Genomic DNA, 17,103 nt, shown 5'->3' on the forward strand with positions numbered 1-17,103 from the left:
CGGGACACGGCGCCGGGAGGGGATGGAGGTGCCCACATCGGGGATGTGGCTGCATCCCCTGGCTGGAAACTCGCTGAGAACGGGCAGAAATCGGGGGGTGCTGGGGAAGTTGCTGCTGCTGTCACTGTGTCCGTCAGGAAGGGGCTGCGGGGGGAGGCCGGTGCGGGTGTGGGTTATTTCCTGGAGGATTCGTTGTGGAGAAGTCAGGAACGAGCTCATTCCTCAGCAGAGCCTCCCCCCGTGCCCTCACACCGTGCAGAATCCTCCCCAAATCCCGAGAGAAACCGGGAAAACGGGTCAGGAACCGGGATGGAAGCAGGGATGAGCAGAGGGGGATGAGCCGTGTGGACGGTGGGCTGTTTTCTCCCCCCCTGCCCCAGCTGTCCCACAGCCGAGAGGAAACCGAGATGAGTGTGGAACCCCTGCAGCCAGGAGAGGGGGCCAGACGCGCTCCTGTCCCGGGACGGACCCGGGATGGACCCGGGCGGCCACCCGAGCTGTGAGTGTCAGCAGAGAGGGGAGGGGAACAGGGACAGGACCGCGGGTTCCTTCGTGCCAGGGCTGCCCCGGCCCCGTCCCCTGCCCCAGCCCCGGGTGGGGTCACTCGTGGCACCTTCCAGTCTGTCTGTGTGGGACACGGATCCACCCGCACCGAGTCCTGGCGGGCTGGGGCCCTCCCAGCAGCTCACGTCGGTGTTTTCATAGAGAAAAACCATCCTCTTCCTCATCTTCCTCCTCCTCCTCCTTTGCCATCCGCCCGTGGGGTCCAGTGGGGCTGCTCGGCTCCGTGGGGAAGGGGCAATGAGGAGTCCCCGGTGCGCGGGGCAGGAGCGGGAGGAGCCGGAGGAGGAAGAGCAGCAGGAGGAGAGGAAGAGCAGTAGCCGGAGGAGGAAGGCACGGCCAGGACCATGGACAGGGCCCGGTTCAGCACCACGGCCAGCGGCAGCGGCCCCGCGGGCGGCGGAGCCCTCACGGGGGGATTCCCCACGCGGGATTTCCCCGCCAGCCCCGGCCCGGCCCGGGGTCCCCCCGTTGGTGTCGCCGCGGCCCCGCCGCTCCCGGTGCCCGCCCGGTGCCCCCGGTGCCCGGCTCGGTGACACCACGCGGGACCGGCCCCGCGTGGGGCGGCCGCGAGGGGCTCAGACGCCGCCCCCAGCCCCGGGGTGCCCTCGGGGGGCGCCGCCGGCTCGGTTCGGTTCGGTTGGGTGCGGGGGCGGCGCGGGGCAGCCCCGGTGCCGGTGCCGGTGCGGCGGCGGGCGGCGCTGTGCCCCCGCGGCCGGCCGGGCCATTGTCCGCCGCCGGAAATGGAGCCGCTGGTCACTCGCTCGCCCTTTGTCCCCGCCCGGCCCGGGGGGCGCCGGGCCCCGACAGCGCCCCGGCCCCGCTGCCGCCGGCACCGGGGGGAAAACGGGGCCGCGGGGCCGCGCATCCCGGGGCGCGCACGGGGCGGGACACGGACGGGGCTGGGGGCGCAGGGAAAAAGCCGCCCCCTCGCACAGCCCGGCCCGTGCCGGTTCCTCCGTCCCGCCGGTTCCCCGTCCCACCGGGCCGCGGCTCGCAGGTGGCTCCGCTCGCGGGGAAACGCGGTGGGCGCAGCCCCGGTGCGCGGGGGTCCCGCTCCAGCCCCCCCCGGTGTCACCTCCCGCCTTGACAGGTGGCCTCGCCCCCAAGTGCCCTAAGCGGGGGGGGGTCGGCCAGCAGAGCCCCCCCCCCCCCCCCCTCCCGCCGCAAATCCCTGGCGGAATGTGTCGCTATTAGCGGGGGGGTTAATTAGCATCACGTGGGGACGGGATGGCGGAGCGGGGCCCGGCGCCCCCCGGCCCCGCGGGTGGGTCCTGGGGGGGGCGGGGGCTGCCATTGTCTGCGAGAATTTGGGAGCCTTTGAAAAAACCCTCGCGCTCCCTCCCACCCCTATTGTTGGAGTGAAGATGGAGTCAAACCTCTCCCGGCTCCCTCCCGGCGGGGTCTAAGCTGGGTTTTTTGTTGTTTTTTTTTTTTTTTTCCTCCTTTTTTTTTTTTTCCTTTTTTTTTGGCTGGCCTGATACCCTCAAAGCTGGCCGAGGAGGAGGAGGGAGGAGGCGGTAACAGCCACAACTCGGAATTTGCAAGCGAGTGTCGGGATGGGGTCTGTTTCCAACCAGCAGTTTGCAGGTTAAGTTATATTATTGTCGCAGCCCGCCTCGGCTCCGCGATTATTAATAACGAGGGCAGAGCCGGGCTGGGGGCGCAGGGCCCCCCCGAGGCGGCCCGGGCCGTCCCGCTGAGCCCCGGCAGCGCGGCCGGGCCCGAGGCGCCTCTGCCCCGCGCAGCGCTGGGGAAAGCAGCGGGCATTTATCGGGGTTTTTACCCCCTCCAGCCCCGGGGTGACCCCACGAGTTTGGGGCCGCCGGGGGTGTTCGGGAGCCGGGGTGGGACGGTGCGAGGGGGCGATGCTGACGGCGAGGGAGAGTTTCTCCAGCGTGGCTTTGCTGGGGCCAGGGGGGCTTCGCGTTGGTGTTTTGGGGGAGTTTCCCCCCTTTTTTAAAGTTTTTAAAAAATATTTTGATTTTAGAAAAAATATTTTTCGTTACTCGTTTGATCTTTTTTTGTGTGAGCCTGGGATTTAAATTTTTTTTTTTCGTTTTTAACATTTTTGAGTGAGAAACGGATTTAGGGCTCCCGCCGCACGCACTGCCCGGGTCGTGCTGGCAGGAGCTGCCTTCGTTTCCTGGGGTGGCCCCCGTGCACACGCGGAGGCACAGCTCGCCTCTCTGTTGCTTTTTGGGGCGGTTGGGGATTTTTGGGGCATTTTCCAGCAGGATCGGAGGTTCCTGTGTGGGGCGGCTGGGCCGGGGGCACCGCGGCTCCCCAGCCCCGGCTCAGCGGCTCCGCGGGTCTCTCCCAGGTGCGAAGCCGGGCGAGGAGCCGGCCGGAGACTCGCCCAAGGCCGAGAACGAGTCGCAGCCCCTGCACGGCTCCGGCATCTGTAAATGGTTCAACGTCCGCATGGGCTTCGGCTTCCTCTCCATGACCGCCAAGGGCGGCGCGACCCTGGACGCGCCCGTCGATGTCTTCGTGCACCAGGTACGGCCCGGGGTGCCGGGAGGGACGGGGGGCACCCCGCGGAGGATGGGGGTGGGATGGGGACCCCCGGCCGGATCCCCGGGCCGGTGGAAGCGCCGGCACCGCCGCACCGGGGCTGCTCTCCGGGGACCGGCGCTGAAAGGCGATCCCGAGCCATTTCATTTGCCGTGGTTGTTGCTGAGGAGCCCCTCGGGGCCGGGGCCGCAGGTGCCCGCGGGGCCGGAGCGGGGACACCCCGGGAACGGGGGCTTGGGGAACGGGCGGTGCTGCCCCGGGACCCGCTCCGAGCCGGGCCGGGCCAGAACGGGAACACCCCGGGAACGGGGGCTCGGGGAACGGGCGGTGCTGGCCCGGGACCCGCTCCGAGCCGCGCACCGGGAGCTCTCCCACCGGAGCCCATCCCGGCACCGGGCAGCTCTGCCCGAGCCCTTTGTCCCGGCGCGGGTGGCACAGAGGCGGCGTTGGTGTCCCCGCGGGTCCGTGTGACAGTGACAGTCCCGGGTGCGGGTCTGACCGCGCTGAGCGGGGACACCCACGCGTGTCCTTCCGAGGGAAGCCTTGGATGAGGCGATGAACGCCCCGGATCTCGGGGCAGGATCTGCCGGGAGATGCCCCGGGGCTGGGGAAGGGTTTGGAGATGGTGCCCGGAGCGGGGCTCTGTGTGTGCCCGGAACGGCGCTCTGTGTGTGCCCCGCAGTGAGCACGGGTATTTTTGGGGCAAACACGGGGGATTCGTGCCCATGACTGAGAGCAGCGCCGTGGTGCCGGCTTTGGGGAGCCCCCCGAGCGGCCGTCTGCAGCTCTCCACGGGCACAAAGCCCCCCAAATTGGGTCCATCCTGCGGGCTGGGAGCTCAGGACTGAGCCCTGGGCTCTGAGCGGCTCCTGGGGCAGGGGGTCCCGGGGGTCGCTCACTCCCTGCCCTCGAGGGCGGCTCCAAGCAGGACTGACAGGGAAACGATGGCCACGGGAGATGCCAGTCCCTTCTGCCTTGGCAGTGGCACGGGCACAGCGCCTCGGCAGGGGCTGCTCTGCCAGGCACAGCTGGTTTTGGGGCCAAGGGCTCCCAATCAGCCGGGGAAAACAGATCCTGGTGTTCTCCGGAGAGCAAATGGGCCTTTGCATCTCAATGCGGCGCAGCGGGACCCAGCGCTCCCGGGGAGCGCCTCCCGCCCCGCTCGGGGGTTTATTGCCCCCAGTCAGTCTGGTTTCCTGATGGCTGCTGCTCGCATTCCTGCAGGGCAGGGGAATTTGCTAGGGTGGCTCTGTCGGGAGCGTCCCCCTGCCCTGCAGGGTCCCGGTGCCCCCCGGTTCCCGAGGCCGGGGGGGCCGTGGGGTCCCAGAGACTGCAGCGTTCGGAAATTCGGGGAGCTCTGGGGGAAAGCGGCTTATTTGGGGTGGCAGAGGGGCCGGGGGTGTGGGGGCTCCCCTCACAGCAAAGGCTTTGCCCCCCCAAAGCTTTGGGCTGATGGAGAATTCTCCTCCGGGCCGGGTTTCGCCTCCTGCTCCTCTCGCTGGTGGCACAAAGTCCCTGCTCTCCTGCAGGAGCAGCCGGAGCTGCCCCCGGTGCCTCCATCAGTGCAGAGCATCTCCGTGCACGGGGAACAGCTCACGCTGCTTTTGGGTGGAATCGGGTCCTTTTGGGTGGAATCGGGTCCTTGTCCCGATTCTGTCCCCACCCCGAGAGCCCGTGTCGGCCCCGCTCCCGGGGAGGGAGTCAAAAGCCACCAAAAGCCACCAAAAGCCACAAAAAGCCACCGAAAGCCACCAAAAGCCAGGGCCGCAAGGCTCAGGGCTCGGTGTGCCCTGCCCAGCACCCAGCACCCCAAACCAGCTTCGGGGCTTAACACTCCAGAGCCCCTCAAACCCCGCTCCTTCCCCTCTTCATTTACATATGTGAATGATGACCCACAGGAAGTAATTGTGGGAGAAAGAAGGGAATTGGCCTCTTTAGATCTATTAAATCACTTTATTACAGGAACCAGGTCTGAATGGCCCCTCTCGGCAGGGAGCGCGTCTCCATCTCCCTCTGCCTTTATCTGATCACAAAGAGATTAAAATCTCGGCAGGACAGGAGACTAACAGGGCTCCTCGGGGCTGCCTTTCCCTCGCATTGTGAGCTAAAAATGAGGCATTTGGGCTCAAATGCCTCCCCTGGGCACTGGAGATGGATTCATTTGGGGGCTGTGAGGAGACAGGAGGGATGAGGCAGAGCAGATCGTCCCGGGGAGGCCAAGGGCTGAGCAGCACCCCTGGGGAAATGGGGGTTTGAGGTGGCAGGAATTGGGCTGGTGGTGGTGGTGAAGACCCCAAGGGTGCCTTGGTCCCCTCGGGATGCGGCTCCCGGGGTCTGAGCATCACTCCCAGGAGTGTGGATGCCTGGGAAGGCAACAGGGAAAGAGGGAAAGGAGAAAACCAGGGCTCGGTTGAGCTGGAGGAGCAGTGCTGAGCAGCAGGGCTGGGATTTGGCTGGGACCTGTGGGGACATCCCAGCACGGGAGGGGCTCCTGTCCCCTGTGATGATGGGATGTGGATGGGGATGGGATGGGATGGGATGGGATGGGATGAGGGGGATGGAAGTGGCCCTTGGGACGCTGCTGAGCCCACCTGGGCTGTCACCCACCTGTGCCGGTGCCATGCGGCCAGGATAATACAAATAATCATCCACGTGAGCGTGACGTGAGGCCTAAAAAAAAAAAAAAATCGTGTTTGGAGGCAGCTCCATGGCTGAGCGTGCAGGAAAGGCAGGAGGGGCAGCTCCTCTGTCAGGGAGCATCACCCAACCTTTCCCTGCTGCTTTCCTCTGAGCTGCGGCAGGATCCGAGTGGGGATTTGGGTTGGGGGACAGGATCTGAGCTGGGATTTGGGCTGGAACAGGATCCGAGCGGGAATTTGGGCTGAGGGGTAGCAAGGGGAGGGGGAATCCGTGACGCTCCATCCTGCAGGGACACGGGCAATAATATCTCGCTTTTCCTGCTCCCCGTGCTCACCCCCACCCCGGGACCGGGGCACCAGAGGTGCGCATCCCTGGGGAAGGAAGAGATCGAGGAATCACAGATTGGTTTGGCTTGGAAGGGACCTTTAAAGGTCATTTAGTCCAAACCCCCTGCAAGGCGCAGGGAACTCCCGCAGAGATCGCCTGGGGTAGAAATGCTCCTTGGAATCTCTACTTTTTTTTTTTTTTTTTTGTGGTGGGAGAGCGGTAGTAGCAATCTCTTTGGTTTTGTTTATTCTGTGGGTGTTTGTTTTTTTTTTTTTTTTTTTTTTTTTAAATAACCGCCGGAATGAAATTGTGTTGCGCCGCGTCCCGATGGGAAATACTGAAAGAGAGCGGCTTTATTCCACCCCTGAAACTCCCTCAAGACGCTGGCACACACAAAAAAAAGCCTCCTGTCTCTGTCTAAAGATTAACTGATGGCCGCAGGCACATCCCTTCCCCCAGCTCCCCCTCCCTGCCCCAGGGACAGAAAACACCCTGGAATGGGCTCCTGATGAAGCGGCCCCGATGAATGGGATCGCTCCGGGATGGAGCCCCCGCCGCCCCCTCAGTTCCCGTTCCCCGTTCCCTTTCTCCTCAGAATTATCGGGATGGAGCTGGAATCACCCTCGGGAAACGCGCGGCTGCTCCGGGCCGTGCTCCTGCTTTAGGAAGGGAGCACAAAATTAACACGCAGCCACTGATCCCAATTAGCTGCCCCTGGGAAGTGCGGGAGGGTTTTGGTGGGGGAAAAAAAATACAACCAAAGGAGCTAAAAGGATTTAGGACAGGAAACTGATGGATTAAACTCTGTGGTAGATACCTTTTTTTGCCTTTTTTTTTTTTTTTTTCTCCCCTCGGAATTGGTATCTAGAGTTTCATTTTACTGGCTTGTGGTGGAAAATTAGGAGCAAACATGGTTATTTTGGCAGGGAAATGTCTTTATTTTGATTTCAGCTGAGATCGGTAGGAGTCCTTGGGGATATGGCACCAGATGATGGGGAGGGAGCCACAGGAAAGGCTCGGTGGTGTTTTGTTAAATCTCTGTTTTGTTAAATCTCTGTGCTCTCCCCGAGGGCTCTGGAGGCATCGCCCTCCTTATCTCTGCACCCGGGGCTGAGCAGGAGCCCATTGCCGAGCACTGCCCGTTTGTGGGGTGCAGGAGGGAGGATTCCTGCTCCAGGCCCTCCCCAAAACCCAAACCCCAACAGCAGGGCCGTCCCTGGAGCTCCTGGCACCGGGAAATATTGGCTGTGGTGTGGGGACATTGGCTGTGTGATTTAGGGACATGGCCATGTGGTGTGGGGACATTGGGGGTGTGATTTGGGGACATTGGCCGTGTGATTTGGGGGACATTGGGGGTGTTATTTGGGGACATTGGCTGTGTGATTTGGGGGACATTGGCTGTGTGGTGTGGGGACATTGGCTGTGGGATTTGGGGACATGGCCGTGTGGTTTGGGGACATTGGCTGTGTGGTGTGGGGACATTGGCTGTGGGATTTGGGGACATGGCTGTGTGGTGTGGGGACATTGGCTGTGTGGTTTGGGGACATTGGCCGTGTGGTTTGGGGACATTGGCCGTGTGATTTGGGGACATTGGCCGTGTGGTTTGGGGACATGGCTGTGTGCTGTGGGGACACTGGCCATGTGATTTGGGGACATTGGCCGTGTGATTTGGGGAACATTGGCCGTGTGATTTGGGGACATTGGCTGTGTGCTGTGGGGACATTGGTGGTGTGGTTTGGGGACATTGGCCGTGTGGTTTGGGGACATTGGCCGTGTGGTTTGGGGACATTGGCCGTGTGGTTTGGGGACATTGGCTGTGGGATTTGGGGACATGGCCGTGTGGTTTGGGGACATTGGCTGTGTGGTTTGGGGACATTGGCCGTGTGGTGTGGGGACATGGCTGTGTGCTGTGGGGACATGGCCGTGTGGTTTTGGACAGGGCTTTGCCTTTGGGGACAGGGACGATCTGGGCACAGGCTGTGGGGGCAAAGGGACATTTCCCTGTTGGACTGGGGACTCGGTCACTGCTCCGAGCTGGCACAGCCCTGCCCTGCCTGCTCCGGGGGCTGTTTGCCACCCACTGAGGGCAGAACGGCTCTGCCAGGGCTGGGCTGGGACTGCACTGGCCACATCCAGCGGTGACGGGAGCACCCGCGGCTCGGGAATTGGGCAATTCAGCCCCAAACACGCTCACACCCGGGCTGAGCCAAACCGGAGCCCCTGGGGCCGGGGCTGCTCCCCCGGATGGCCCTCGGGGGTCCTGGGGGGCTGAGGGGGGCCCTGGGGGCTGCCCTGTGCCCTGGAGCCGGCAGAAGGAGGGAGTGGGGACAGGGACACGGTGGCTCTGGGGACACAGGGCTGCGCGGTGGGCGGTGGCACTGCAGTGGGTGCCAGCTGAGCCAGAGCTCACCACGGACAGGGTACCCCAGGGATGGGGCATGGCACCCCCGGGGGCTCAGCGGTCCCTGGGCTGCTTTTCCCGACCCTGCTTTGCAGACTGGGGGAAACTGAGGCACGGGCCCTGCCTGCAGCGGGGCTGGGCTGCCCCAGATGCTCTGGGCAGGGCTCGGAGGTAGCCCTGGCACAGCTGGGCACTGCCAGCACTGTTCACACAGCCGGGCTCACCCCAGCATCCCAGCCCGGCCGGTTAAATGTCCGTTTAAAGGGCTCTGCAGGGCCGAGATGCAGCGGCCGCTCCGCCCCGGGCCCCGCTGGACACAAAGATGGTTTGATTGAGTGGCCGGGGCCGGCCGGGAATAAACGTCCCCTTGTGTCCGCTGGGGACAATGGTGACCCCGGGGCCGGCCGAGCCCCTCGGGAGCTGGGGGAGAGCTCGGGGGGCAGCGCTGGGTTTGGGGCGCCCACGGTGCCATCCCTGCGGGACGGGAAAGGGTCCGAGTGTGGGAGCTGCGAGGAGGGGTTTGCCGGGCGGGAGGAAGAGGAGGGATGAAGGCACCCATGTGCGGGGGGGGGGGGGGGGTGGGCAGCTCGGGCGCTCACTGCGCCTTTGCTGCGGCTTTGTCCGCCCTAAACACCCGGGGATGGATAAAGGGAGGGGGAGAAGGGCAGAGGTGCCCGCTGAGGTGCCCGGGGCCGCTGGTGGAACTGTGCCCGCTCTGTCCCCTGTCCCCCTGGTTAACTCTGGGCCCGATGGGCACAAGGAAATGCTGGTGTTGGGCTGCGCTTTCTTTGGGACGGCAAAGCTTTGTGACCCGAGCCCAGGGCCAGCCCAGAGCCCCAAAGCACACAGGGGGACTGAGCCCGGAGCTCCCCGAGGGACCCAGAGCCTGAACCCGAGCCCAAACCCGAGCCCAGGGCCACCCCATAGTCCCCAACCACAGACTGAGCCCGGAGCTCCCCGAGGGACCCAGAGCCCGAGCCCAGGACCACCCCACACCCCAAAACCACAGCCACCCCCGGGGCCGACCCCGGAGCTCCCCGAGGGACCCAGAGCTTGAACCCAGAGCTTTGTGACCTCGAGCCCAGGGCCACCCCACAGCCCCAAATCACAGCTACCCCTGGGACTGAGCCCGGCGCCCGGAGCCCATCTGGGCCCGGAGGGGGTCGCAGGGCCCGGAGGGGGTCGCAGGGCCCGCGGCCATGCCGGCCACCCTTCCTCCCCCCGCCGGGGCCTGGAACTCCTGGAATTTGGGCAGCGGGAGCGCGGCCGCCGCCGGCCCTTTGTTCCCCCGGCCGGTGGCTCCCGGCCCCGGCCCTCCCCTGCGCTCCCCCATCCCCAGCATCCCCGGCCCGCTCCAATCCCCCCCTTCCTCTCTTTATTTTTTGGGGGGGGGTGTGGGTGTGCGGAGGCCTGGGAAGGCTCCGGCTTTGTGTGTGGTGTGGGACAGGGGCTCTGGGCCCCTTCCTTTCAGATGCAGGAGGTATGCAGCTAATTCAATGGGCTGCAGTTTGATTACCTATCTGATAACAGAGGAATGCCAGCAATGTGTGTGTTTTGGGAAGGGGGCAGGGGGGATGCGCGGGGACCACCGGCCACTCTGCAGCGCACATCAAAAGGCCGAAGGGGAGGAGGGGGAGAGCTGGGACGCCCCAGCCTCTGTCCCCCCCCTTCCCCGGGGAGAGGGCGTTTCCTTTGGCCTTTTGGCGGAGGGGGCTGGGGGCGCTTGTCATCCTCACCCGCTCCTGGAAAATAAATCGCTTCCCCGTCGTGTTGTGGCAGCTTCTGCCTCGTCCCTCCTCTTCCTCCCGGCGGGGCTGGGCTGCGGCGGAGGGCCGGGGGTGCCCCCGGTGGGGCTGAGCTGGGGGGCGCTGGGGAGCCCCTGGCACGGCTCGGCCCTGGCCCGGAGCTCTGGGAGTTCTCATCCCCGCAGTGTAAACACAGCTGGGCCAGCTGGGGCTGTAAACGCCCCGAGAGGAGCCACGGGAGGCGGTTGGGCTCGGCCCCCTCCCAGGGCTGCCAGGGAGGGATGCTCAGCCCCTCCTCACCCCCAAACCCTGGGCTGCTGAGGGAATGGGGTAAATTCCCCGTCTGGGGCAGCTCCCATTGCCCAAATCACCTCAGGCTGGGGACAGACCAGGGTGGGGACTGAGCTGAGGTCCTGGGGCTCCTCTTGGATGTGCTGAGACACCCCTGGAATGTGCTGGTCACAGAGCTCCTGCCTGGGGGATGCTCAGCACGGGTTGCAGTGTTTGGTCACTATTTGGGGGGTTTGCCAGGGGCTGGTGCTGCTGGCACTGCCCTGGGTGGGCACAGGGGGCTGTGACACTCTGTCACGTCCTTGTTGTCGTTCGGGACCCCAGGGCTCAGGTCTGGCTCTCCCTTGAGGCAGCAGGAGCAGGTCAGAGAGCAAAGGAGGGTCCCTGTGGCCACCCCGGGTCCCATCCCAGCAGCCAAGGGGATCCAGGGGCTGGGGGTGACTTGGGGTCTGTCCCGCCCTGGCCTGGACCCCCAGGTGCAGAAAAGGAGAGAAAAGCAGCAGGAAAAGGGGGCTCAAGGGTTGCTCCTCGAGCTCTGCTGCGCTCCCATTCTCTCGAACACAGGGACATCCCGCCAGACCCTGCCAAGAAAAATTCCCTCCTAGAACCCAACAGCTCTGTTCCTCCCCTCTCTGTTTTTCCGTGGGCTGTTCCCCCGTGACTCCCGGCGGGATCCAGAGCAGGGATGGGAGCAGACGGTGCCTGCCGGTCCCGCACGGCGCTCCCGGAGCCTCGGGAGAACGGGAGAGAACCGGAGAGCGCGCACGTGACGGGAGCTCTCCGGCCATGAATGGGACACGCTCCATTCATAAATGCGGCCGCGCAGGCCTTGGCAATCCCCAGGGCAGGAGCAGCAGCTGCTCCTCCCTCTGAACTCCGCAAATCCCCTGAATTCGCTGCTGGAGCTCGCTGTGGCTCGGGGGATGCCGAGCTGGAGCTGCTTGGGCAGAGCAGCAGGGGCGCTCAGGGCACAGGAGATGAGAATTCTTGCCCCTGAGCAAAGCAAAGCACAGGGGTGATAATTCCTGCCTGCCCCCGGGATGCTCAGGGCACAAGGGGACAGAATTCCCCCCTGCCTCACCCAGCTCTGTTCCCTAAGGATTTGTTCTGCTGAAATGGACAGGGCCCCTCAAAGTGGAATGGGGTTTTCGGGTCACCTCACAACCCTCCCTTCCCAGCCTGGGTTTTTCTTGGCTGCCCTGCTTTGATTCTGTGGTGATAACCGATGCGGTGTTCCTGGAAGGAATGGGAGAAGCTCCCAGCAGTGATAATCCTGTGCCAAATGGCTGCTTAATTAATTATTGCAGGCACTTAAAGGGCTTGAGCTGGGCTGAGCTGTGCTGAGAGAACAGTGCCAGCCTGCAGCCTCCTGGCCTTGCCACAGGGCCTGCCACTCGTACCACTGGGCAAAACCCCGAGATTCTTTTGTATTTAAAATAAGCAGAGCCAAGGGGCAGAGGGGACATATGCAGCTCTGGGGTGCAGGAGGGCTTTGTGCTGTGCCTGGAGAACACCCAGCTCTGTGCTGACCCCCATCTCTCCCTGCGCCCGTCCCCAGAGCAAGCTGCACATGGAGGGATTCCGCAGCCTGAAGGAGGGCGAGGCTGTCGAGTTCACCTTCAAGAAATCATCCAAAGGCCTCGAGTCCATCCGGGTGACCGGGCCCGGGGGCGTCTTCTGCATCGGCAGCGAGAGGAGGCCCAAGGGGAAGAGCCTCCAGAAGCGCAGATCCAAAGGAGACCGGTGAGGGCTGGGGCAGGGCCCGCGGGCACCGGGAGCTGCCTGGGCACCCCGGGATGGGCACCGGGAGCTGCCTGGGCACCCCGGGATGGGCACGGGGCTGAGGCACGGGCGGTGACCCCGGGGCTGGGACAGCAGCTTCCTGCGGTGCCTAATGAGCGGCAGATGCAGCTCGGTGGGGAAGGGGCAGGGGAGCAGCAGGAGGGGCAGAGGTCAGGGACACCCCGGGCAGCCCTGCTGGGATGGGCAGTTTGTCCAGGAGCAGCCCTTCCTTGTGGGGAGGAAAGCACGGCGGGATGGGAGCCCCGGGCAAGTTTCTGGCCAGCCCTTCATCCCCCCCTCTCCCATCCTCTCCATCCTCTCCCATCCTGGCTGCCTGGGGATGCCCCATCTCAGTTTTCTCAGTGGATGCTGTCCACCCCACTCAGCTGTTCCCATAAACTGGATTTTATATTAATCAGAAAGGAATTGTGAAGGAAAAGGAAAGAGGAAAGAGTTGTGGCCGTTCTGCATGGATGCAGGATTTGAAATGGACACAGGGCAGCTCCCTCTGCTCCGGTGTGAGGGTGGCACCCCTGGCACTGTCTCCACACGATGACAGCTGGGGATGCCATCGTTCCTTGGCCTGTTCCTGGGGCAGTGTAACCCAGGAGTGGGGTTTGGAGACACAGGAGCCAGGACACTGATGGCCCCAGAGGGGTGGAACCCCCACATCCCTGTCCGTGTGTGGCTTCAGTGCAGCGGTTTGCTGCCATCTCCTGGGTACCAGCAGCACCACTGAGCCCTGCTGGCCGTGCTGGAGCTGGGGCTCTGCAGGGACCAACCCTGGGACCACCACCCACCCCAAACACCGAGCCCAGCTGTGGCTCATGAGCCAGCTGGGTGCCAGGCACTGTCACAGCATCCTCCCGCCTCATTCTGCTTCTCCCCTCGCCCAGGTGCTACAACTGCGGCGGGCTGGACCACCACGCCAAGGAGTGCAAGCTGCCCCCGCAGCCCAAGAAGTGCCACTTCTGCCAGAGCATCAGCCACATGGTGGCCAACTGCCCCGCCAAAGCACAGCAGTCGCCCAGCTCGCAGGGCAAGCCCGCCTACTTCCGAGAGGAGGAGGACATGCACAGCCCGGCGCTGCTCCCCGAGAGCCGCGAATGATGCGGGGCGGCACGGGGGGCTTCCACCGGGGGGACAAGGCTTTGGCAAGGCAAGGGGCACCGAGGGGACAGCGAGGGCAGCGCTGGCAGCGGGGACCTGCTGTCCCTGCACACACCTTCCCCCCACGGCCAGGCTGGGAGGAGCATTAGCATCGGGATGGCGTGTTCCAAACCAAGGGAAGGCAGCACCCCACACACTAAAACCCCCAAGCATCCTTGGTTGATCTTCATTCCTTTCCTAAGTCAAGCCAGGCAGCTGTGTCAGGGGAGGAGGAGCAGAGGGGGAACACCCCAGGGAGGAGCTGATGGCTCCTTGCTCTCCTGAGCTGCACAGAGGCTCTGCACGCCCATGGTGAGCTGGGGGGAACCTGCTCCTGCCCAGGGGAGGTGAGGGCAAGGCTGACCCGAGCAGCACCAGGGAGATGCCCGTGGGCCGGTCCCGCGGCTGCCTCTGCTCCTCGGGGCTCTCACTTCCAGGGAGGTGTGAGGATTTGTGGTTCTTCCATGGCTGTTCCATTGCTGACAGAGCAGAGCCCGGATTTGGGCTCGGTCGGGGAGGAAATGGATCCTCTCTTGGGGCTGGATAACACCACCAGTCTGTGCGCCGCGAGCTGCAGCATGGGGGAGAGCAAGCCAAAGGAAAAACAGTTCATTTCCCCTAGTCCTCCTCAAGTGCCAGCCCAGAGAGCACAAGGTGCTTGAAGCAGCCAGCTCTTCCTCTCTCAGGCTTCTCCCAGCGTCTGGATCGTAGAGCTGGGGACACCCCAGTGCTGGGGACACCCCTTGTGCTCCTCCTGCCCACCCCACGCTGCAGACCCTGCTGCCCCTGGGGCTGAGCTTCCCCAGGGACAGGGGATGCGGCTGTCCTGGGTTAGTTCTGTCCCTGTCCCGGGTCAGTGGCTGTCCCTGTCCTGGGTTAGTGGCTGTCCTGGGTTAGTGGCTGCTGTCCTGCTGTCCTGGGTCAGTGGCTGTCCCTGTCCTGGGTTAGTGGCTGTCCTGGGTTAGTGGCTGCTGTCCTGCTGTCCCCCCATCCCCAGGGCCCCCCCAAGCCTTGCCTGTATTTATTGGCCCCTGTGGACCCCCCCCGTCCCAGAAGCCCCCCAAGGCCAAGTGAAAGCTGCACTAGGACGTGCGTGAATGACGTATCTTTGGGTTTGTTTGTCGTCTTTGTTTTTGGGTTTGTTGGTCTTTTTTTTTTTTAATATAAATATTCTGGGTTTTGTATTTTTGTATATTTTAATCTTTAAGAAAAGAAAAGGAAAAAAAAGGAAAAAAAAAAAAAAAGAGAGAAAGGACATAATTCCTGCAATTTATTCTCAGGTATTCGAGCAATCTCAGGGATAAAAATGCCTCTGTAGCCCAGTGCTGGACAGAGAGGAGGGTTTTTTCTAACAGCACAAAGAAATTATGAAGTTTGTACTGGAAGTGTAGATCTACCTCACTGGATGTTTGCTAGGTGGGCTGACCTTTGTTGTCGAGTGTTGTCGAGCTTTTCAAATGTGTTTTTTGGTATGTTTGGGATTTGTTTTCTCTTTAACTGTATTGTAGTGGTGTCTTTCCCTTCCCCATGCACTGGTGGAGGTGTTTGGGTCTGTGGATTGTGTGTGGGGATGGAGGAGCCAGGCAGTGCCACGGGCAGGGAACAGGGAACGTGGGCATTGAGGGGGATGGAGGGCAGCCCCAGCTGCTCCCTGCCCTGCTCCAGTAGTTCAGGGTGAGGTGGTGGTCTCTTCTTGGGAGAGGGGGGAAGGGCTTTTTATTTTTTGTCTAGCAACGGGATCTGTACAAAACTGCTTCAGGAAAACAGCTTTAGTCTGACGGGGTAAATGCAATAGAGCCTTGGGGGGGGGCTCTGGGCCTCCCCCGGCACCTCGGCTGTGCCAGGGAAACTGCTGCCCCCCAATCCCTGTGTCTGCCCCCCGATCCCTGTTATCTACCCCCAATCCCTGTGTCTGCCCCCTCGTCCCTGTATGTGTCCCCAAATCCCTGTATGTGCCCCCAAATCCCTGTATGTGTCCCCCTAATTTCTGTATCTGTCCCCTCAATCCCTGTATCTGCCCTCAAATCCCGTATCTGCCCCCAGTTCCTGTATATGCTCCCTCAATCCCTATATCTGGCCCCTCAATCCCTGTATCTGCCCCCAATCCCTGTATCTGCCCCCTCAATCCCTGTATCTGCCCCCCTCGTCCCTGTATCTGCCCCCTCATCCCCCTCTACCCTCAAGGATCCTGTAGGACCTTCCCCGCCTGCTCCCACATTAATGGTTTGGTGATTTCCCTGTCAGATGTCTTGTGTGTGTAAATGCCTCTGTAAACCTTTCTACTTTCTCTCAGTATTCTCCTTGGTTATTGTTTACAAAAAATAAGAGGAAAAAAAAAAAAGAGAAAAAAAGGAAAAAAAAAATAGAAAATATCCAAAGCATGTACCAGGTTACGGAGCAGGGAGATGGATGTGCTCTCCCACCCAGAGCTGCCAGGTGGGAGCTCTGTAACCATCCCTGCCCTGGGCAAAGCAAACAGGGAATCACTCAGCTTTCCCCCGGGGCACTGGGATCTGAGAAAACAGGGATTTTTAACAGGGATTTTTATCTGTGCTGGGAAGCCACGCTGGAGGAGATGGGATTGATTCGCATCTCCTCGTGTTGGCCATTGTGGCTCTTCCCTTCTGCTGACAATAATTAACTCGATTGCTGCATCATGGCCCACCCTGCCCACGGGCACTATGCATGAGGGGACAGCGGAGCATGGGGCACGCTCAGGGTCCTGCCGTGACACGGGGGTGTTTGAATGTAGAAAATGTGAGAAATAAATGTAGAGAATGTGAGAAATAAAACAAAGACGTCCCTCACGAGGGGGTGTCTGCCCTGGGACGAAAGCCTTGAGTCCCAGAAATGTCCAGAGGAGACGGAAGAATGTAATCCATGTTGTTTACTGCTAGCAACCAAAGCGTTCGTGTCAAACCCGTGAAGTTTTACAGGGTGGGAGGGAGGGGATGTGGGGTCTGTGTGTGTGGGGCTCAGGGTGACCCTGTGCAGTTACTCACACTTCCCAAAGACATTTCCTGCCGTGGTCCCTGCAGCGACATCCTCAGCGCCTGCTGCTGCAGGTTTCCCCCCCTTCTGCTCGTTTTATTTTTGTTTTTGTACCAACTATGTAAAATGTGGGGTTTTTTTCTTTTCTGGAAAAAAAAAATAATAATAAAGACCATTGACAATGGCTGCTGGTGATGTTCTGTGTGTGGTCACTTGTGGTTTTTTGCGTGGGTTGAGGAGCTCAGGGAACCAGATCCCACCCCCCAAAAGTGCCCCAGCCCTGCCACGGAAACGCAGAGCGGTTTGGGTGGAAGGGACATTAAAGCCCACCCAATAACCCCACCCCTGATATGGCAGAGACATCTTCCCCATCCCAAGCTGCTCCAAGCCTCCATGTCCAGCCTGGCCTGGGACATTTCCAGGGATCCAGGGGCAGTCACAGCTGCTTTGAAAACCCCCACGCTCACAAAGGGAAAATTTCCTGCCCATCCACGCCGCTCTCTGTCCCTCTGTAGCCGTTCCCGCGTCCTGTCCCTGACCATCTCCCCCTCCCCTCACAGCTCCCCCACCGCCATCTTCCCCTCCCCTCACGGCTTTCCCCCCCGCCCCTGCGCACGCGCGGCCCCGCCCCCGCCACGCCCCGTCCGGCGCGCGCCGCCGTGTGACGTAAGCGGAAGGGCACGTCACCGTCCGGCGGAG

The 17,103-nt window shown here is 62.4% G+C and overlaps 1 protein-coding gene across 1 annotated transcript; it reads left to right on the forward strand.

Moving 5' to 3' along the window:
- The first annotated feature begins 2,120 nt into the window (after positions 1-2,120).
- LIN28A (lin-28 homolog A) lies at positions 2,121-13,374 on the forward strand. The gene is made up of 4 exons (XM_058819851.1): positions 2,121-2,151; positions 2,885-3,063; positions 12,041-12,225; positions 13,161-13,374. Exons 1-4 carry the CDS (start codon positions 2,121-2,123, stop codon positions 13,372-13,374), a joined length of 609 nt encoding a protein of 202 aa, XP_058675834.1.
- The last annotated feature ends 3,729 nt before the right edge of the window (positions 13,375-17,103 follow it).

Source organism: Ammospiza caudacuta, chromosome 25 (assembly GCF_027887145.1).
Source record: "Ammospiza caudacuta isolate bAmmCau1 chromosome 25, bAmmCau1.pri, whole genome shotgun sequence".
Taxonomy (NCBI): Eukaryota; Metazoa; Chordata; class Aves; order Passeriformes; family Passerellidae; genus Ammospiza; species Ammospiza caudacuta.